The sequence below is a fragment of the Pinus tabuliformis genome, chromosome 8, assembly GCF_031772625.1.
Source record: "Pinus tabuliformis cultivar Carrire ecotype Pingquan chromosome 8, CPIR1, whole genome shotgun sequence".
In the NCBI taxonomy this organism is placed as follows: Eukaryota; Viridiplantae; Streptophyta; class Pinopsida; order Pinales; family Pinaceae; genus Pinus; species Pinus tabuliformis.
In genome coordinates, this window is record NC_142294.1 from 1,111,968,701 (window position 1) to 1,111,991,266 (window position 22,566).

The 22,566-nt window shown below is 42.2% G+C and overlaps 1 protein-coding gene across 1 annotated transcript in view; it reads right to left on the minus strand.

Moving 5' to 3' along the window:
• LOC149239239 (NAD-dependent malic enzyme, mitochondrial-like) overlaps positions 1-22,566 on the minus strand; it is a 458,929-nt gene that overhangs the window by 139,397 nt on the left and 296,966 nt on the right. The window contains exons 9-11 of the mRNA XM_089373356.1: positions 15,453-15,559; positions 14,877-14,988; positions 5,920-6,033 (exon numbers count right to left, since the gene is read on the minus strand). Coding sequence (XP_089229482.1) covers positions 5,920-6,033; positions 14,877-14,988; positions 15,453-15,559 — 333 coding nt within the window. The remainder of the gene's footprint in view (positions 1-5,919; positions 6,034-14,876; positions 14,989-15,452; positions 15,560-22,566) is intronic.

Sequence of the window (22,566 nt, forward strand, 5' to 3'; positions counted from 1 at the left end):
ATCCCCTTAAGTGTGAACTCAAGGGTGAAACATACGCTACTGCTGCAGCAACCCATGCACTCCCCAAACCTATACCTACCAACTCGTGCCTTGACCCAATGCCATCACTGACGAGTCTCTCCCCTAGTGCGTTGAGTCCCCCTCTACATATCTCAGGTGAGCTCCCAGCCCCTGTTGCTTGTGCCCAGAGTGTCAAGGCACAACAGCCAAATCATTTGTGCTTGTAAGTGATGTAGAAGAGGGATAGGCATGTAAGTCCCCATGGATACCATCAAGTATCGTTCATCTGCATCCGTGTCGATCCTAGGTGAACTACACCCAAAGGTATGCCCAGTGCCTCTATCCATAAGTCTCCATGGAGGCAACACTCCAAGATCCTATTGTGCAACACCATACCCCTCTACATACCACCGAGCATCTTTTTACTCCTCGACATGTCACTGTACATCACAGCATACCACTATACACCACTGTTGATAATATCGGCGATATATCGGCGATATTCGAAAATATCGCGATATTTTCGGCAAAACGATATATCGCCAAGAAAATATCGCGATATTTTCTGTTTTGATAATATCGCGATATTTTCAAAATATCGGCAAATATCGGAAAATATCGGCAAAATATCGCGATATTTTGAAAATATCGGCTATATTTAAAAATTTGAAAAAAATATTTTTTATGCTTGCCGATATTTGCCGATATTTTGCCGATATTTTCGCCGATATGGCCGATAAGATATTTTCTAGACCCTCGCCGATATTTTCCCGATACCGATATTATCAACACTGCTATACACCACTAGATAACCCTTGCTACTTTGTCCCATCCTATATCACCTCGTGTCCTACCTGTGTCACTATACCTGACACTCCCCATGGGTACTCAATGTAATGTGAATCACCCCTACTCCACAGTGTAAATCGACATGCTACAACACACCACCATGCATCTCCATGCTCCTCTGCAAGCCATTGCTCCTCGCTGCATAGCCTTGCACACCACTGCATGCTATGGCCTAAAATTGGGTTTGTACGCATCAATCTACATCCCTCCACATACTACTAGACCCTACAACATAACTCTATTCAGTCTTGAGTACTACTACCCACTGTCGTACCACCTTGTAACATACGGTATCCTAGATGTGCCAAAGCATCCACCACTCTACTAGTAAACTCTCCATGATGTGGGCTACATCTCCCCATCTGCCCTGAAAGACATGAGCGGCCTGACTCCTTACATGCCAACGGGGATGACACTACTGTGCCTATCCTCAGTAGCTCTTGTGTCTAATATACCAATGAGAGAGAACCATCTCCATGTAATGCCCTATCTGGTGGCCTGCCAATGCCACCTCCTCCTACCAGCTCCTGCCAAAGTTGGTTAATCACCCTATGACTCCACGCACCATCAATATGCCAAGACAACTCATGAAATTGTCTTCTCCCCTGTTGAACCATCCTGTCGCTAGTGTTTTCTAGGGCTCTAATGGAGATCTGAAAATGTATGTGTGCCCAAACATCAGATCCATCACACAGCTACTACCATCACCTGTCGGTTATATGATGTGATTGGAAATCCCACCTGGATCCCAACAAATATCTAGCCCTCATGTCCCTCTGGTATTCGATGGCCTCTGCTGAAATGTGGCCATGGATGTATCCAACCGCCTAGCCTGCTCCATCGAGTACCAGCTCAGTGCCTCTCGCCATCCCATCCCAAATGAGAGATCGAATGTACAATCCCCTATGGAAGGAACAAGCCCTGCAAGCTGATGCGGTCTCATGCTCAGCTCATGTGGCTCAGTCCTACTAATCTAGCCATCCCTTCGGGTATGTCTAGACAACTTTGCCTCCCCTAATCCAATGCATAAGGGTGGGCTAATAACATTGTAGATCCTGTCAGTGTGCCTCTGAAGCGAACTGTGCTGAAATACCAACGTGTGGCCTCTATGTTGCCCCTCATCAATGGCTAGCCCAAAGGAGGGTTGCACATCCTCCTCCATCATGCATTCAACATGAGTCTCCAACTGCTCCTCCATAGACAACACAACACACAAGACATGCTCACTAGTCAGCTGCAGGTGACTGCCATCTAGAAACTTAGTCATATATCTGGATGCCTCCGTACCTATCGACTCCTCAACAATGGTGGAGATGTCTCCTGGCACCTCATCAACCTGTGGTGCGTTGCTATCACCTGAGAACTTGACCACAACCTCAGATACCTCATCAATGGATACCTCAACAACAGATGGCATCTCACCAACAAGTGTATGCTCAATTGTCTCCTTGCTAACCATGGCCCCTTCAACTATTCTTTCATCTTCTGCTTTAATCCTCTTCATCATCCCTGCATAATTCCACTGAATTCCCATTGATTTGTGAATATCTCTTATTTCACAGAACTCCCAAAAAGAGAGGGATGCTTGAACGCCATGTCCCAATGATTAATATGCCCTCCAATTTGCTTCCAATAACTCCACATCAGTTGCAATCATGTCTTGCCATCTTGATGAATTATCCACAATTTTGGGCACAATGGATTTGTTGTATAATTGAGAATGGTCCAGATTCCTAATTGTTGTATGAATGAGTTGCTTCCTGCTTCCCACATCAATCATCATTTGTTGCATCCTAATCACCTCATTCAAGGTTACTGCCATGTTGTTTGATTTTAGCCTTTCTTTGGATCCCATGAAATTTTTTTTTGTTCCGATCTTGTCTTAGAATGAAGGATTTCCCACAAGCTGAGCCAAGATTATGGCTTTGATAACAGTGTAATGTTCCAAAAGGAAATAACAATGATAAACAAATTAAATACCATACAACACCAAAATATTTAAACATCAATCAAACACCCACAATTTACACCGCAACTACACCAAAATTCAGCGATTTTATTATATATGGAGAAGAGTACAATGCATGAAATGTGTGCACCTAGGCTTGCCAAAGCAAGCTAAACAATCCCAGGTGAGAAAGATGCTACCCAGATGTAGAGGAAAGGCTTCTCCTCAATGTTTTGTGTTGGCCCTGGAAATTTTGCAACTACTGGCTGGAAGAAACCCTTGTTTGAGCCTCCAAAAGTGCTCAGAAAATTCCGCCAAATTAATCTTGAGCTCTCCACCAAAAACCCAGAAAAATCCATAAAGGAATTGGGTTGACTCCGACCTCCTGGAATTACCCAATTTTTGGTGCTATGCCCTTCCTAGCAAAAACTGCGTCCCCCCACACTTCAGCTGCTAGATTTGGCACTTGGTTCTCTTCAATCTACTGTAGAACTGCCCTGGAAATTACCTTCAAAGAGGTGAGTGGATTTCCTTCCCAAAAACCCGCACAAGCATGAAGTATTCAGCCCCACGAATTTTACCTAGTGTCACTATTGCGCAGGCCCTAGAGTGGCATATTTGGCTCTCACAAAAGTTGCAACTTCCAACCCTGAAAATCTCCACAAATGCTAGTCCAACCTGAGGGAAATTTTTGCTAAATTCTCAGGCCAAAATACCCCTTTTCTCTGCCCCAACTCAGTGGTACGATTTTGATCCCTGCGTCCTCCTTGGAAATCGAACTGGCTGAGAAATGGGCTGAAAGGTACCACAATCTCCAGCAAATTTACCTCCCACTGAGTTCAGAAATTCCTCCTTAGGGTGGCACTCGAAGTCCACTGAAAGAGAGGCTGGAATTCCCGCTTGGGAATTCCTTGTGCTAAACAGCACGGGTTGTCTTGGCTAAGCAGCTCAAGAGAACTAGAGTTGATTTGTAAAAATGATCAAAGATGCCAAATGGAGGCCCCCAAGCTCTATTTATAATTGTTGGCCCTCTCTCCCTTGGTGGTCCCCACCTTCCACTAATTCGCACCCCTTCCTTTCTCTCTCTCTTCTCACTAGTGCGAATTGCCACTTGGGTCGAATTTCTCTCCTTGTGGTCCCCACTCTCCACTAAAGCTGTGATTTCCCTTTTTCCTCCTAAATTCCAATGCCGGAATTGCTCCTCTTCCAAAAATCGTCTCTAATGCGGAAAATCAAAATTGGGGATATTACAACTACCATGCAAGCCTCTCAACACTATCTCTTAAAAGGTAGGAGAAATTATAAAAATATCAACTCTCTCCAATCTGGTGAAAATATGTGCAACAACTGAATCTGATTAAAGGAACTTCATTGAATCTATACCACAACCAATATCCCTGGGAACGAAGCCCCAACCCAGGCAAAGTTGTATTTGAATATGTCTCTAAACCTCCAACCTAATGAAGTGTGTTGGTCATTATCCCTCTAAAATTGCAAGGGGCAAAATTAGAGGTTAACAATTACTCAATTTAATGCCATGACTTTGGTAACTATTAGTGCTAGGGAGATCAGCAACATAATTACCAAGGAAATGAGCAGTCAAACCACAACTCTGTTGATGAAGTGTTGCTTCTTTTATAACATAGTTACATATCTTCTTATTTCAGTAACTAATTGTAATGAACATTCACTCACAGTAACTAAAACCTGAAATACAGAAGCCTGAAACATTAAATTGGTACTTACCTTAACTGCTACTGATCCTGCTACTGCTGATGAATCTGCTGCTGGTGATGTCGTGGCTATTTTGATCCAGTCTTCGAGAGACCAATACCACCCAGCCAGATTGAGCAAACCTAGCTGCTCAATCCAGAAAGCTGCTGAACAGAAGCTCTCTGTCCCTCCGTGCCCAGAACCTCAAACAGCTTAAAGCTCTTCCACTGGATAATCAACTTCCTCCTGGTTTTCTCCTGGTGAATTTCTGCTCCTGGTTCTTTCTGCTCCTCTCTGTTTCCCCCCCTCTCTCGGTTCAGGCCTCTGCTATTTATTTACGGGCCTGGCGGTGGCCGCCCTCCTGCCTGCAGCCACCGCCTTCCTGCGACTTGACACGCCCCCCATGCATATTAACTCTCCGATATTTTCAGACAAGGTGCGCTCTGCAATCAATTTCCAGTTGGTTTGGACGCGCCCCTCTTTAATGGTTTCAGTAATGAGTTTTAGGTAATGAGTTTGAGGTAGGCTATCGCATATATATATTTTCATAAGTCCAGCATATGATTTACATATAATTCATAAAGTTCCATTTATTTACTTTATAAAATTTATATTATAAAGTTCTATTTATATACTTTATAAAATTTATATTATAAAATTCCATATATATACTTTTTAAATTTAATATATATATATTATAAAGTTTAATTATATATTTTATAAAATTTTAACTTATATATGTTTATAAATTTAAATTGTATTTATAAACTTAACATATTTATTGCTTACATTTCATCACATCTGTTTTATTATAAAGTTTAAAACCTTATATAATGGATCAATTTAGCGGGGTCGTTACACTAATAAAGCCAAGGAAATAAGTGCATAAGGTAAGGTCAAGGAGATAAGCGCATAAGCCCATACCACCATAACTTGGTGAAGTGTTGCTGGTATAATGAAAAAAACATGTCTCACTTTGATAATTAAATTAGACGTAAAGAAGAAATCCACTTCGAAGAACATAGTGTCAGATATGAGTATTCCTCATAATTTGAGGCTGAGCACCTAAGGACCCAAATCTATGGAGAGAATGTGAAATTGGAAATATTCATGTGACAAAGAGGCTAGGCATCAAACTCAACATCAAAGACAATTTCTATAATTATAAGGTGGAAATTGTTTGGATAATGTTTGGAGGAATATATTTTTCACAAATAAATAAAAAAGACTAGTAAAATTTCAATCACTGTACTCAATTAATTGTTCATGTCATAATCGTAGATAAAATTACTTCAAACTACTTGAACTAGCATAAAACTTGAACGTTTCAGAAATTAATTACGATTAATAAAATCATTCACACACATAAACTGAACTATATTTCGAAGGAAAAGAATAGAATGATATACCACTTCAGCAAGATTGGAACCTTCTCTTAAATCTTGAGAACCTAGTTCCTCAACTTTTCTAGCAAAAGGTGCAACATCAACATCAATGTCATTCCGTGCTTCCGTAACCAAACCCTGTTTTCAAGAAAGCAAATGAACAAGGTTTGCATTTCCATAATTATATAGAATAAAATGATAAGTTCTTTAGAAACCATGCAGTCCACTAATGAAAAAAGAAATCAAAATAAAACAACCAAAAAACTACTACAGAACCGTAAGCACTATATATATAAACTTGAGATCCTAATCTACTTTCACATGAAGTAATATTTTTCCTCTATAGAGAATGTCAATGGGTTCCAATGGCATGTGCATGGATTCATTCTTTTGGGTGGAAAGTTATAAAGAATCTCATATATACATGGTAATGTACCAACTAAGGAACTATACCTTTCACATCCTTAATCTCTACAAATGTGCATGACCAAAAGAACTTGAGTAAGGACCAATCCTTAACATTTAAAAGGCAGATCTACCTACAAGGGAATTAACCTAAATCCATCAAAAAAAGGAAGAACAAAGCTTTATGAATGTTTATTATGCTGGGCCTTAAAATTATGAATATACAAAACCATGCAGTCACTGATACTAAGTATTACCTTTGTCGATAAATGAATTGACTAGATTCCAAGTCATGCAAAGCGGAATTCTTAAATCAAATATAAAGGCATATTTTCTTAAACAAAATTCTTGTTCAAGAGATGCAATGACAAAGCTAAAACAATCAAAGTCATAAACATGCTTAAGTAAATAGCTTAAGCTCTATAAGATAGGAACCTGAAATTCTGTTGTACACACATACTTCTAGCCAACTACATCCAACCTAGCTCTGTGTAATGTCCTCTTGCAATTAAATTGCCCAAGGGAGGATGTAGTAGCCTATTAACCCCATAGGCTATTGTCATTTGTAAAGAGGGAAACCCATTATTTGATGTTATTTTGGTAACATCAGATAACTTGGGGTAAATGGAGAGAAACTTGCAATAAAAGCCAAAATTGGGGCAAATGGAGGGAAACTGTTGGCCACTCAAATTAAGATTAGGAGGGAAGAGCCCAAAGGGAATCGATAAAAAGGAGAGAGGAAATTCATTTTGATCATTGTGAATTGTGGTTTTTTTCTGATTTGTGAGCTGAGGCTCTTAATGATTTGATTTGTTTAGATGGTGAAAGATTCCACCATAGCCAATCCACCTCACTCTACTCTATTTAGCATAATTTCTGAGGCATCATTCATCCATTTGTGGCAACAAGGGTTTTCTGAGGGAATAATTCTGTGGCAGTGAGGTTCTATGGCATTATCTGGGCAGCGAAGGACTATTCTAGGATACCGTTGATCTATTACAAGGCCTAATTCTGTGGCAGTGAGGTTCTGTGGCATTATTTGGGCAGCAAAGGACTATTTTGGGGCAGTGTAGGTCTGTTACAAGGCCTAATTCTGTGGCAGCGAGGTTCTGTGGAATTATTTTGGCAACAAAGACTATTCCAGGATAGTGTTGGTTTGTTAGAAGGCCTAATTATAAATCTTCTCACGAAATATAAGGATGCCCAAAACCTTCTTCTTGCTGTCCATAACCATCCTCTTGCTGGAAATGTACCAAAGCTTGCTCCCAGTGCTCCAAACCACAAGTAAAACGTTTGCTACTGCTGTATGGAAGTCTTCTTATTGGAGAAAGTTGAGGAATGAGTGAAATGAAGTGCCTTTTTATAGAAAAAGAGAGATCGTGAGGGTTACTATAAAAATATAATTTTGGTATCCTCAAATTAACATGAAAATCAATTAAATATGTACAAAAAAGTGTGTAATGTCCCTTCCTAAATTATTTTGGAACAAGATTAATTTCTACATTTTGGGGCCGATTTTGGAGGTGATGGGGCCCATTCGATTTTATTAGGAGGCTAGACTTAGTAGAAGTTATTTTGATGTGGTTAATTTGTATGTGGGGGCCACCTACACTAGGAGAATACACATTCCCTAGTTCGATTTACGATGGAGGGAAAATAGAGGGAAAAGTGCTCCACAAAATCTATAAAAGAAAGGCAACTCTCCTCATTTCAGCATCTTATCTTTTGACATATTGAACTCAATCTTAGTTGCTCGAGTTGCTTAGCCGGGTTACTGTGTTGTTTAGCACACGAGTGTCTCCGAGCGAAGATCTCAACCCTTGCTTCGGTGGACTTCGAATGCCAACCCTAGGAGGGAGTTCTTCTTCATCTCAATTCATATTAGTAGTAGGGAGACGAGTTACAACAATTGTAAGTCAAGTACCAGCAGCAGGGGCATTTACAACAGCGTGGAGATTGCGCAGTCATTGGAGTGAGACTCTTTGGGGCAGCACCATCTAGGGGAGTTTTGAGTTGAGGTGTTGGGAGATTATTTGGAGGGCCATTTGAGGAGGATTGATGGAGTTGGGAGAGCAGAGATTGACAAGATCAGCCACAGCAACAGAATTCGAAATTGGAGGAGGGTCAAATTGTGAAGGGTCAATTTTTGAAGGTTGGAACCAAGGGAAACCCTTTCTAGGTTTTTTTGGGTTTTGGGCAAGGATCACACTTGTAATTTTATAGAATTTTCTAGGCAGATTTGACGAGTCAAATAGGGGTCCCACTCAGCCAGCAACTAGAGGAGCCAAGGGGAATTTGGGCCAAAATTTTGAATTCATCATTTGGATCCAATGCCTATCTATATGGATCCTTGATTCCTCTAGATTTGGTGATTCATAGCTCATGCTCCGAACGTGTTTCAAGGATGCGACAGCAGGCTCGACCAAAAGCCCCAATTCCTTCGTGGGTTATTCTGGGTTTCTTGCGTAGAGGCTGGGATTAATTTCCCAGAATTTTCTGAGCAACAGCAAAGGCTCTAACAATAGATCATTTCAAGGAGCAGCACTTTTCTAGGTAGTAACAATGCAGCGCTTGGGTCGAATTACTACCAGATTTGAGGAGGGTGTTCCATTGTTCATTTTGGGCTTTTGCTCGCTTGCCTAGAGCAAGCCCAAGTGCACACATTCCAGCACCTTGTTGTACAACTCTTCCCATTTAATAAAATGAGTAGATAGCGCAGTTTGGCTGCCAATTTTGTGGTCTAATGGTCTGATTTAATTTTATGGTGTTATTTTTATTGTTCACTTTGCATAGCACGATTTTCCCTAGTTTGGAACCTTACAGTGGTATCATAGAATGATCTTGGCCCAGCTGTGAGAAACTAGCCAGAAGATCATGGAAGCTTTTGGTATGAGTGCACAATGACGGGTGAAACCGGAGATAAACCCATGGCTCAAGGGAAATCCAGTATGCAGAAATTCTGGGGTAGAATTCAATGGGATGATGAGTGGTTGGCCTAGTTGAGGAGGGTGACAAACCAAACCCATCCTCACCCTTACAACAAAGACGTTAGAGGTGAGCAGGTCGTGGGGGTGAAACCATCTACATCATGTGGGGAAAGTCGACCAGATCAGGGCACCAGATCTGAAAAGGAGCAGGCAAGACAAAGGCAGTTAGAAGGTGAGACCAAGCAGCACTTTTGCTGGTGGAGACCTAGCTTTAGACATTAGGAGCCTAACGAGGAGGTTGAGCATGATGTTGAGAGCCCATAGGATGGTGAGGAGCACATCAATATACCTAGTGTGGCACAAGAGTCACCTTTATTAGAGACCTCTTTGATAGCCCCAGTTGACACCTTGGTGGAGAAGATAGAACCTACACACATAGAGCCATCTGTTGAGGAGGATCCAACCCATGGACGAGATGCCAACAGCTGCTGAGGTATCTGGAGTTGTAACTGAGTTTATAGTTGATAAATGCCCACGACAGTTCCACTAGTTTCAGGCCAACCTTCTAACAATAAAAAGGAAGGTCACATTAGTGCATGAGGCTATTCTACAGTAGAACGAGGAGCTAGAGGGCATGAGAGCGGTTTGTGCTGAGTCCACAGCCACATTGACTCATGTTGGGGAGCGTTGGATTCCCTACTGGTGCAGCTAGAGTGCACGTTGGAGCGTGAAATCAGCCCTCTTCAGGCATACATAGACGGGTTTGGCAGCACTAATAGGTTACCTTGGCCCATTGGATAGAGAGAGACAAAGCTACCTAGTCAGATTTTATGTATTGACCAGGATAGCGAGATGAGACAACCTGAGTTGCACAGGGTGTAGCACCCGCATGTTGGGGTTGTTCTATGTGCAGGAGTTCGTGCATTCGATCCCTCTCTTAGGGTTGGGTGGCGAGAGATTTTGAGTTAGTACTCGGAGGAGTGGGCTATGGAGATGGTAGTGGACCCAGGTGGAGATCAATAGGAGTTTCCAGGCATTGGGGATGCTGGAAGCCCCGACTGGCATTGGCATCTGGGAGGGACCACCTATCGTTTCCCAGATATACCGGTTGACTACTATGACCTAGAGGATATAGTTGACCTAGCAGTCAAGCATGCACCTCCACTAGTGGAGTTTCAGTCAGCACCAATGGCCAACCACTTTATGGACAAGCTTCTTGGGTTGAATTGGTACGACGTTTGTACACCAGATCACGGGGTGATCAACACACTCTGGCAGGAGTTTGTCAGAGGTGGCATTAGCAGGCCACCAGATGGTGCCTTGTATGGAGTTGGGGATTCTTCACTTTTGTGTGGGGCAAAGAGGACGCAGAAGAGCGGCGCAGGGGTAGCATCACTGCTGACACATAGGGAGATTCACTTCTCGGATCCCTCAGGGAGGATTTGGAGTGAAGATCCATTCACCGGAGCATATGATGATGCGACGATGGAGGTGATGATAATGGTCAGATGTGGGCCGACGCATTAGGACACAGCTTTAGGCTATCTCATTCAGGGTTGGGTAGGAGCATCTAGCGTGGAGTATTGGTCTGCAGATGGGCATGGACATGCATGGGGGAGTGCCTCACATCGCATTGAGTACATGCGGAGAGTGACTGGTGCAATGACACAAGCAGGACACAGGACGATACAGGATGGCATAACCGAGGTCGGGGGTATCCAGTGGTGTACAGGGACAGGTTGCGGCATACAATGGCATCTTGAGGAATGCAATGTTGGTTGGTGGTGTGCAGTGACGCATGGTGCGGCGCAGCGGGCTCTTGGGGCGTTGCCTCCAAGGAGGCATATGGATAGGGGCATTAGGTGTACCGTTGGATGCAACTCACCTAGGATCGATGAGGACATTGTTGAGCATCTAGGGACACCATGCTTAACGGAGGCAGGGCTTCGAGGGAGTTATCAACAAATCCGAGGTGGAGAGAGTGTCGTCTATAGGATCACTCTTGGGCATTCCGGCAGAATTTTGATCATACCATTTGGGACATACTTGCCCGTCATCCTCCAATGTTGCTTACAGTCACAGAGTGTTTGGTTGTTTCCCCTTGACACTCTCCATTCAAGAAACAGGGTATGAGAGGCTCACCCTAGACAGTTGGATGAGACACCGCATGCCATGAGTCGGGAGGAGACTCTTCAGTTGAGACCCTTGGTAGGTGCACGAGTTGTTGGATATAGGCTTAGGGATGGAGTGGTTGATAGCTAAGGTAGCATATATTCCACCCCTAAGCTCACACTTGAGGGATGGTGGATGGTAGACTTCGTCTATAGGATGGTACCCAGACTCTGAACAGTGTCAAGGTGTATCATCAGGAGTTGGGATAGCGGATTTCACTGCGTGGTCTGGCAGGAAAAGGGCAGGTTCACAGGCATGAGACCTACTCCTTATACTTGGGGTCAACCCAGGGAATACATACAAGGATCAGAGATGAGGGCCAAATGGGTTCTAGCTGGTAACGATGTTACGCAGCGACATCCTGTGAGGAGTGGGAGTTATGAGCTCCTCGTATGTTTGGGGAATCCGGGAATCCAATTGGCGGGCATATCACTCCACTTTGTGATGAGCAAGGTCATGGCAAAGGATGATCCAATTCACTTTGGGTTTGACACATGGGGGATCACTAAAACCTCCACCGCATGGCAACGCAGACTTGTCCTGTTATGGCTCAGAGTTGAGATTGGCAGTGGAGGGGTAGATATTGGCATCATGGAGATGCCCGAGTAGGATGAGCTTGACTCTCACAGATTTTTTGCCACTAGGCCTCAGGAGGGGAGGATGTTGTCTGCGCACGATGGGGAATATGTTATAGTCAGAGTAGCGCAACATTAGCATGGTGGCACCACTCTAGGACATGCAAAGAACTAGGGCATCACAGCTCTTCACAACTCAATAACCTTTAGGGAAGTGTTGTCTACTGTAGGGGGAGATCATACAGATCTTCCATTGGGCTTTAGCGAGTCACTGATGGAGTAGGGGACTTCTGGTACTTGCACTGGGCAGGATAATGAGTGGAGCGAGGGGAGCTTCATGTTGGACAGGATGGCCTGGGATCCTGGTATTGAAGGATTCTTTCATATCAGGACAGTGCAGAGGTCAGGCATGATCTAGTGGCACATCTAGGACCCTGGCACATTTTGCAGTGACAGTGGGGAGCAGCAGTTAGAGAGGATGCTTGCTCAGGCATTGCTTGAGGACAAGCGATTTTTGGTGCATTGGAGGAGCTTGCCGGATGAGGATGCTACTTGGGAGGGTGAGCACATACTTGAGCATCCAGCACTGAAGTTGCTTGGGGACAAGCAACATTTGGGAGGGGAGAACTATAATGTCCCTTCCTAAATTATTTCGGACCAAGATTAATTTCTACTTTTTGGGGCCGATTTTAGAGGTGATGGGGCCCATTCAATTTTATTAGGAGGCTAGACTTAGTAGAATTTATTTCAATGTGGTTAATTTGTATGTGGGGGCCACCCACACAAGGAGAATACGCATTCCCTAATTTGATTTGCATGGAGGGGAATTCGATGGTTAAGTGAAGGACCCACGATGGAAGGAAAATGGAGGGAAAAGTGTTCCACGAAATCTATATAAGGCAACTCTCCTCATTTCAGCATATTATCTTTTGACATATTGAACTCAATCTTAGTTGCTTGAGCTGCTTAGCCGGGTTACTGTGTTGTTTAGCACACAAGTGTCTCTGAGTGAAGATCTCAACTCTTGCTTCGGTGGACTTCGAGTGCCAGCCCTAGGAGGGAGTTGTTCTTCATCACAGTTCATAGCAATAGTAGGTAGACGAGTTACAACAGCTATAAGTCGAGTACCAACAGCAGGGATATTTACAACAATGTGGGGATTGTGCAGGTGATTGGAGTGAGACTCTTTGGGGCAACACCATCTGGAGGATATTGGAGCTGGAGTGCTGGGAGATCATTTGGAGGGCCATTTGAGGAGGATTGCTAGAGTTGGGAGAGCAGAGATTGATAGGATCAGTCACAGCGACAAAATTTGAAATTGAAGGAGGGCCAAGCTATGAAGGGTCAATTTTGAAGGTTGGAACCAAGGAAAACCCTTTCTGGGTTTTTCTGGGTTTTGGGCAAGGATCACACTTCTGATTTTATAGAATTTTTTGGGTAGATCTGACAGGTCAAACAGAGGTCCCAATTCAGCCAGCAGCTAGAGGAGCTAAGGCAAATTTGGGCAAAATTCTGAATTCAGCATTTGGCCAATTCCTTCGTGGGTTATTCTGGGTTTCTTGCGTAGAGGCTGGGATTAATTTCCTAGAATTTTCTGAGCAACAGGGAAGGCTCTAACAACAGATCATTTAAGGCAGCGACACCTTTCTGGGCAGCAACAACGCGGCTCTTGGGCCGGATTACCAGCAGATTTGAGGAGGGTGTTCCATTGTTCATTTTGGGCTTTTGCTAGCTTTCCTAGAGCAAGACTAGGTGCACGCATTCAAGCACCTTGCTGTACAACTCTTTCCATTTAATAAAATGAGTAGAGAGCGCAGTTTGGTTGCCAATTTTGTGGTTGGATGGTCTGATTTAATTTTATGGTGTTATTTTTATTGTCCACTTTGCATAGCACTATTTTCCCTAGTTTGGAACATTACAAAGCCATTATAGGTCTTCATTAGCCATTATATTAAGTGTTTTTAGGGTACTTCTAATGATCCAATGCCACTCATGGGCACTTGTACACACCCACAAAGAAGCAAAATAAATGACTGAAACATAGCCTGAACTTGCTGAAATGGCATGAAAACACCACTACCTGTACCATACAGCATTTCTAAATATGGAAATGCCACACATTTTGGCCAGCAGCATTTCCATGATGTTTTGTCCTGGTTTCTGCATTTCCAGGTGTTCTAGGGACTAGGACATAAGCCAGAATAGGGGTTTCCTGCAACATAGAGGATAGATAAAAAATAAAAATAAAAAAATTGTGCTATAAAGCCCCAAATGTTGTTTGTCAATTGGGTTTATCTCAAGTGGTTGGGAGCAATCATTGTTACACTCCCCATCAATGTTCAATTTCTGCGAATGACATATTGATCTCATATCAAGTATATTGTTGTAATGGCTTCGAGCTTTATTGTTGAATGGCCTTGAGCCCTGAAGAATTTTTATCCTTGCCTACAGGATGGAGGGTACGGTGCTTGGTTACATGGAAAAAACCCAGGATGTTGTTTAAAGTGGTATTGTCAAAATTTAAGTTGTACAGCCCAGCCATATACCTAGTATGGATATGATAAAGGTCAACATTCCATGGTGTAATGAAAGCAATATGAAGGAAAAGATAGTATGCCTTACATGTACCAGCTGTAGCCTCATGTCCTCAAGATTCTAACTAATGTACTTGTGTCTAATCTCAGATAAAATAAAGCCAAGACTCAATATTACAAGAAGATTGTTAGAAGTTAACTTTTCAAGAGGCAAGTAATTCGGAAATATGGTGGTTGCCCACAGAAGCTGAAAATGGCTAAATGGATTAAAAACTATGTGACAAATGCATAATATTACAAATTCTAATCCAACAAAGAAACGGAATAAGATCTTCAAAATAGCCTTAGAAATGTTATGAAATGCTCACCATTGCATCAACTACCCAGAACTGGTACCTTGCACGTTCCAAGGCAGATTCTGTACCACCTAAAAATCTCGCCATTGCTTTACTGGCAGCATTCAGGACTCCTATTCCTGCACTGAAATAAAGTGGTCCAAGATATAAAAGTAAGATGCATAATATCACATGTATACATGCAACCAAATTTACTAAAAAATTTCAAATTTACTTCAAGATTTCAAAAGGAGAGACTCGAAAGTGCAGTAGGTGAACAGCCCAGAATATGAGTACATATACATTTTAAAGTAATGTTCAACTTGAGGCGATTCAATATACTGAGAATAAAACACTTCAAAAGCCTATATAAACTAGAATGCTAATTGGAAGTTTAAAAGAAAGTTATATCCTGAATTTGGCCCTTAAAAATTAATCTTTGATAATAATTGGGCAGATGCTTGGCATTCTGGGTTTCTAACACTCTTCAAAAGACTGAAAGCAATCTCCCTAACATGGCATATCCAGAGCTAAATATAGTCAACAGAGATCACTAGAAAGAACTCTAAACTTCACACATGATGAACACATTGTAGGGTGGCATCTTACCTTCCTGCACCAGCAACAACAATCTTTTGCTTTGCAAAGTCTGATATTGGTCGGCCTTGTGCTCTTACAGCTCCTAGGAGACCTGCAATAGCAACTCCCGCAGTTCCCTGTCACATAAATCAAAGTCTTCAGCTAAAAATGCTTTTTAAACAATATTGCTTGACAATTTCGAATATACTTTAGATTTCCTACATTTTTCAATATGAAAAATCATATTGGAGAGATAGATGTTAAATTTATAAAACATACAAAGTAGAAGCCATAGTTGAGGACATACGACATATTTGAGATTAATGGATAATACACAATGAATAGAAGTTCAACAACTAGATTTTAGATCTAAGAAAAAAAAGGTAAGATTTTAATGAGGTGCACTTGTTCTCTATTTATCTTCGTCAATTCCTCCTTGACTAGATCAGCCTATAATTCTTTTTATTGAAATTTATTTCTTATACAATCTCACTGTCTAAGCTGCCATGCTATCAAAGTCATATCTATCATTGTCGATAATATCGACGATATTCGGATATATCGCGATATTTTTGGCAACCCGAAATATCGCCGAGAAAATAATGCGATATTTCCTTGCCTGAAAAATATCGCGATATTTCTGAAATATCGCGCGACGACCCAAAAAATCGCCAGGTAGGCTGGGTGCGGCTAGAAAAAGCAATTTTGGTCATTTCATTTGCTCATTTTGGTTTTTGAGTCTTGGAGAAGGAAGGGGAAGAGCTTTGTGGTGGTTGTCAAGGAGAGATTGAGGATCAAACAACCATTATCACCACCAACTAAGAAATTTTTGTGGATCAAAGATTGAAGAACAGTGAGACAAATTTCATTTCTTCCATTAACAGGTATGTTATTAAAAACCCCTATGTTAATGATTTTTTCATAGATTCAGAGTTATGCTTGCTTGCCTCTTTGCCTATCAACGTGTTGCTTCTTTGTTTTTTTTCCATTTCCTATGATTTTCATACCCATGAGCCAATGCAAGGGTTTTCTCCATATTTGGACAGCAAGCTTCATTTCCTTTTTCAAATTTCTTATGTACCCTCTGTAATGTTCCTAAACAGGAATATAAATGATATACAAAGCACGCAAACAATCCAGCAATCAAAAAAACGAAATATACATTAAGCACCTATGGAAACACTAGAAAATAGAGAATTGTTGAGCCATTTTATTACTTCTTCGAGAGGAAATACAATAGTAAAATAGAATGGTGCAACTGGGTTTGTCTCAATGGGCAAGCATGACAAAACCCATGTGACAAAATGTTGAACTGAACGCTGCTACAACTGCTGCACCAAATTGAACTGCGCTGCTCCAGAAAATTGTTCTGTCTGTTGACTTCGAAAGGGTAGGAATCATTGCCTCCCGTGCTCAGAAAATTATGAGATTCCAACTCCTTGCTCCTTGGCCTAAACCCAGAAAAACCCATGAAGGAATTGGCCAAATGTTGACCTCGAAATTTTGGCCCAAATTCCCCTTGGCTCCTCTAGTTGCTGGCTCAATTGGGACCCATATTTGACCCCTTAGATCTGCCCAGAAAATTATATAAAATTAGGAGTGTGATCTTTGCCCAAAACCAAGAAAAAAACCTAGAAAGGAATTTGATTGGTTTAGACTTCGGAAATTCGATCCCCTTGGAGCCCAGCTTCAGCTGCAACTGCAAAACTCAGCCTGCTGGAATCTACCAGTAAATCCTCAGGAAATGGACCCGAAGTGTTGGGTTGACCTCTGCAATCAATCCCCTGACTTCCTGGATGGGCTTCTTGCCCATGGAACCTGCTCCTTAGCTCCACGAAATTGTTGGATTGACCCTTTGCGTTGTCCCCAAGCCCAGTAATTCGATCTGCTGGGATGCTGGCTCTACTGGCTCCAAAACTCACAAGAAAGGTTGGCCCTTTACTTCTCTCCCAATCCTCTAACTCTCTCGGCAAATGATTGATCACTGATAGCTCCAAACTACCCCTGCGTATTCTCCAACTAGCCAGAAATACACACTCCCTGTTGTGGCTAAATGGTAGTGCTGTAACACACTCCCGGAACTCCTGAAATACTTATGGAACTGCCTCTCTAGGGCGGACACAGATGGTCCCTTGAATTAGAGGTTGAATCTCCCACTTGAGAGATTCGTGGCTAAACAGTCGATTGACTCAGCTAAACAGCAAAGCGAATAGTCAAGTAATTTTGATTGCAAGGTGTAAGAATGAATCCAAAATGAGAGTTTCTCCCTCCTTATAACTCCTTGGACCTCCCTAGCCTCATGTGGACCCCTTAATCCACCTATTCGACTTTCCCTCCAAGCTATTTGAATGGGCCAATTCGAACTCCCATGTGGGTGGCCCCTACATTCCGCTACCAACCAAATAAAGTCGAATTGCCTCCTAAGTCCCTAAGTCGAAATTGATCGCTTCTCTTTCTTAGCCAAAATTGTGCAAAATTGTGTAGCAACACCCTGTTACAAATGTATTTGAGAAGGGACATGACACCCTCTTATTGCCATTTTTCATTCACATTGCAAATAATGTAGTAAAAAAAATATTTTTTAAAATGAGGTGGTCGTTACTTATTCCTTTTTGTGTATGGGTGTTTAAAGCCAATTTTTTGTTTTTTCGGTGCCATGGGTTTGAATTAGTTCACTACAAATATGCCAAAAGCCTTGGACCCATTTTGGGAGTATGGGGAGCCTGATGGCGGGACAAATCAGGCATATCTATCATGCAAATTGTGTGGGACCAACATGAAAAGAGGAGTTATGCAATTGAAAGACCATCCGGCTAGACTCCCTGGACATGATGTTGGGCTTTGTACGATTTCTAGTGCGGAGCTTATACAAAAAGATCTTAAAGCAATTGATGAAAAAGACAAAAAGAAGGAAGAGGCAGAAAGAAACAAGGCTAAACGTGCAGATAGATCTTTCGAGATACCTTTTTCTGATTTTGAGGCTGAGGGTAGTGGGAGGAACTCCACACCGTCACCTGGTAGTGCTAATGTTACTAGGAGTAGGAGGTCATCATTTTTGGTTCCATGAACAGGACATGGGGCACAACCTTCCATAAAATCAGTTGTTAAAAAAAGGGAGAAGCAAGAAGCAGATAGAGTGTTAAAATTGGCAACTAGGGCCAAACTTCATGTGGGTCATCTTATTCATGGCTGATAATATTTTTATTAGATTCCTCTCGTCGAGAGGTGTAAGATTGATATAAAGATCATCCGATTCCAATAAGTATTCATGGAGATATGAATTTATTTTGATTATGGAATCATTATCAAGCCTACCTACAACTCATGTAAGCTCAGAAGCCCAACAGTCGCATCTATTCAAACATCATCATTTGTGTATAAATACAAGAGGAGTTTTCCTCATTTGCACTCACTCATCTCATCACATCTCTCTCTCTTTCTCTCTACTGCGCAGAAAAGAGTCTCTTCTCTACTGCGCAGAAAAAGGTCTCTCTCTTACACGTGAAGCCGAAAGCTGCTGAAATTGAAGTTGCAACTGCAGAAGTAAAGTTTGACCTGCGTGGACCAGAAGATCTCCTCATCTGAACTGCACTGTAGGTTCATCTAAACCTCCTCTGAAAGCCGCAACTTTTGGTGGTGGAATCAAGTCAATCCAACGGACGGTTTGCAAGATATCGACTGCCCTAGTTTGAAGGAAGTTGCTGAAATTGAAGCCACAACTATAGAAGTGAAGTTTGACCTGCGTGGACTAGAAGATCTCCTCATCTGAACTGTGTTGTAGGTTCATCTGAACCTCCTCTGGAAGCTGCAAGTTTTGGTGGTGGAATCAAGCCAATCCGACGGTCGATTTGTGAGATATCGTCTGCCCTAGTTTGCGATGAAGCCGCTAATGCTGATGCTGCTGATCTATGGTTTGCTACTGCTGATATAAATCAGAATTATTGTACCATTTCTCTCTGCTGAATTATTGAAGATAAAAGAAGATTTGATCAAAGGGTTTCCCCACACATTGTGTGGTTTGTCCCCGGCTAGCCGCCACATCTTGTGTCTCTTGTCTTGGCTTGTTTTCTGTCGATCGTTTAATGTTCTATCTGCACTTTACCTTATGTACATGTGATTGCTAATCTGTGGAATATAATAAGAAAAAGAAGTAAACTTTTATAAGCATAGAACATACCATAACCTAACATGGTATCAGAGCTGAGGTGAAGACAAAGCCCGAGCAAGAGCAAGAGCAATCACCGAAGAGAAGATTGGCAAGGCTATCCTAAAAGAACTATGGGGTCCTCAACACTCTTTCCTGTCGAAGACAAGCTCCATGAGAAAGCTGACTATCACAGATGGAAGATGTCTATCGATCTAACCCTAGAAGATCAAGGAGTGTTGGACCATGTAAGAGGCAATATTGTTGAGCCTCCATCAAATGCGTCCACTGCTGCTAGGTACAAATGGAAAACCGGAGAAGTCAAAACAAAGAAGATCATCCAGGACTCTATCGACAAGCACTTGGTGGCCTACATCTCTGATCTGAACACCTCCAAGGAAATCTACGATAGACAGGTGAGTTTATTTAAAGTCGATGATGCAAATCTATTTTTTTTCTTAGAAATAAGCTTAGGGAAATCAAGAAGGGTAAAGATGAGAATATGTAAGCATACTTCTTAAGAATCACCGAGATCAAAAACGATCTCCTATCTATTGGGGAGACTATTACTGATAGGGAAATGGCACTCACGACTCTTAGAGGATTACCATCCGAATGGTACGTGTTCAGGACTACTCTTCTGAACAATCATGTAAATTCCTGGATTCAAGGAATTAATGGCTAGATGCATTCAAGAAGAAAAAAGGGTAGAAGAGCAAGAAATGCCCATGCCTAAAGGTCCTCCTGCTGCCTTTTCTTCTCATGCTAAGAAAAGAAATAATTTCGGGACTAAATCAAAAGGAAAGGCTAGACCTAAGGGTGGAAGAAAAGGATGATGTTACATCTGCGATAAAGTAGGTCACTATGCAAGGGAGTGCCCTGATAGAAAGGACTCACACCAGGACGATGATCAAAATCCCTCTGATGGCAATCAAAGGAATGACAAATTCAATAGCAAAGGTAAGAGGAGAGCTGGGAATCAAGGAAGAGGACAAGCATTCAAGAAGGCTAGAAATTCTAGGATATATTAAATACACCTAACCATCAAAAGAACCTGGTGTCCATCTCGGCAATGGAAGACAAAGGCTACAAGGTAACCTTCAACGATGGCAAGGTACGTGTATCGAAAAATAATGTTAAAGATGCCTTTACTCTTGGGTTTCGTGTTGATTCATTATATCAGGTCGATGGAAGTCCGCTAGGTGTCATGTCTTATGACACATCTCTTTAGTCCGAACTTTGGCATCAGAGGTTTGCCCACCTTCATTATAAAGCTCTACTCGGTGTAAGACAAATGGTGACAGGGATGCCCGAATTCCAAGTAGAGAAAGAAGGTGTATGTCCAGGATGTGCCGAAGGAAAGCTCAAAAGGGGACCATTCCCCTCAAGCCAAAGCAAGACCTCTGATATATTACAGTTGGTTCACTCAGGCATATCTGAGGTTGGCATTAAGAGGGAGACTACTACACCACATACTCCTAAGCAGAATGGTCTGGCGGAAAGGAAGAACTGTACGATTGTGGAAGCTGTCTCTATGGGTAGATGATGTAACAATGCCTGATGTGGAGGAACCCATATCCACCTAAGCCTTCCTCTTCTAGGAAGAGGCCTTCATGGCTTAGGGGGATACTTGATGATGCTGAAGGACATGCTGCACCCCGACGAACCTTCCGTGAAAGTAAGAAACCTAACAGGTATCAGGTATACCTGACCATTACGAGCACGATATTACAAAATGAGCCTTCATCATTCTCAGATGCCATCAAGCACCAAGTATGGAAGGATGCTATGACCAAAGAATATGAGTCTATTATGGAGAATGATGTCTGGGAAGTAGTTCCCAGACCACTGGACAAGACAGTTGTTACTTCCAAATGGCTTTACAAGATAAAGCATGCAGTAGATGGAAGTACGGAAAAGTATAAGGCTCGTTTTGTTGCTTGTGGTTTCTCCCAGAAGAAAGGTATAGACTATGATATTTGCACCTATTGCCAGATATACGACCATCCGCTTGATCATAGCCCTTGTGGCTTCACAAGGATGGAACCTACATCAAATGGATGTCAAGACTGCGTTCTTACACAGTTCGATCAAAGAAGAGGTCTATGTGGAGCAACCCGAAGGATTTGAGATTTATGATTGAAAATCTCATGTATGCAGGTTGAATAAGGCTCTCTATGGGCTGAAGCAAGCACCCCAAGAATGGTATGAGAGGATCGATAGCTACTTGATGAAGCTGGGATTCACTAGGAGTGAAGCCGATCCTAACCTTTACTTTAAGGTTGAAGATGACAAACCTCTCAGACTGGTGTTGTACATGGATGACCTCTTTCTAATAGGTGCATACCCTCTCATTCACAAATGTAAGAGGGAGTTGGCTTCTGAATTTGAAATGAAGAACCAAGGACTTGAAATGTGGCAGAAGCCAAGGGAAATTTTCCTATCTCAAGGAAAATATGTGGTGAAGATTCTGAAAAGATTTGGTGTGATGGACTGCAAGCCTGTGACTACCTCGAGGATCTTAACTTTCAGAAGTTATATGGTAGTGATGTCAGACCAGATTTGGGAAATGTCTCTGAGTTTCAAAAACTCATTCGCGTTGATGTTCTTGGTGAACCTCCATCCGAACATATGTTTTGCAGTTAGCATTGTGAGCTCATATTTGGTTGAGCTTCACTAGATTGGTTCCAAGAATCTTCTGAGATGTCTTCAGGACACAATCTCTCATGGATTGAGATACACCACCGGAAATATGAAACTGCATGATTATTTGAATGCTAATTAGGCAGGTAGTGTGGAGGATCACTGGAGCACTTTTAGTGTTGTTTCTCTTTGGATGTTGCTTCGATATAATGGATGAGCAGGAAGTAGAAGTCGGTTGCCATAAGCATCGCCGAGACCAGATACATATCTACGAGTATGATCTCGTATGAAGCTGCCTAGTTGGGAAAGCTCTTCAATGAGCTATTTGAACACATACCACTGTGATTCTCTGTAACA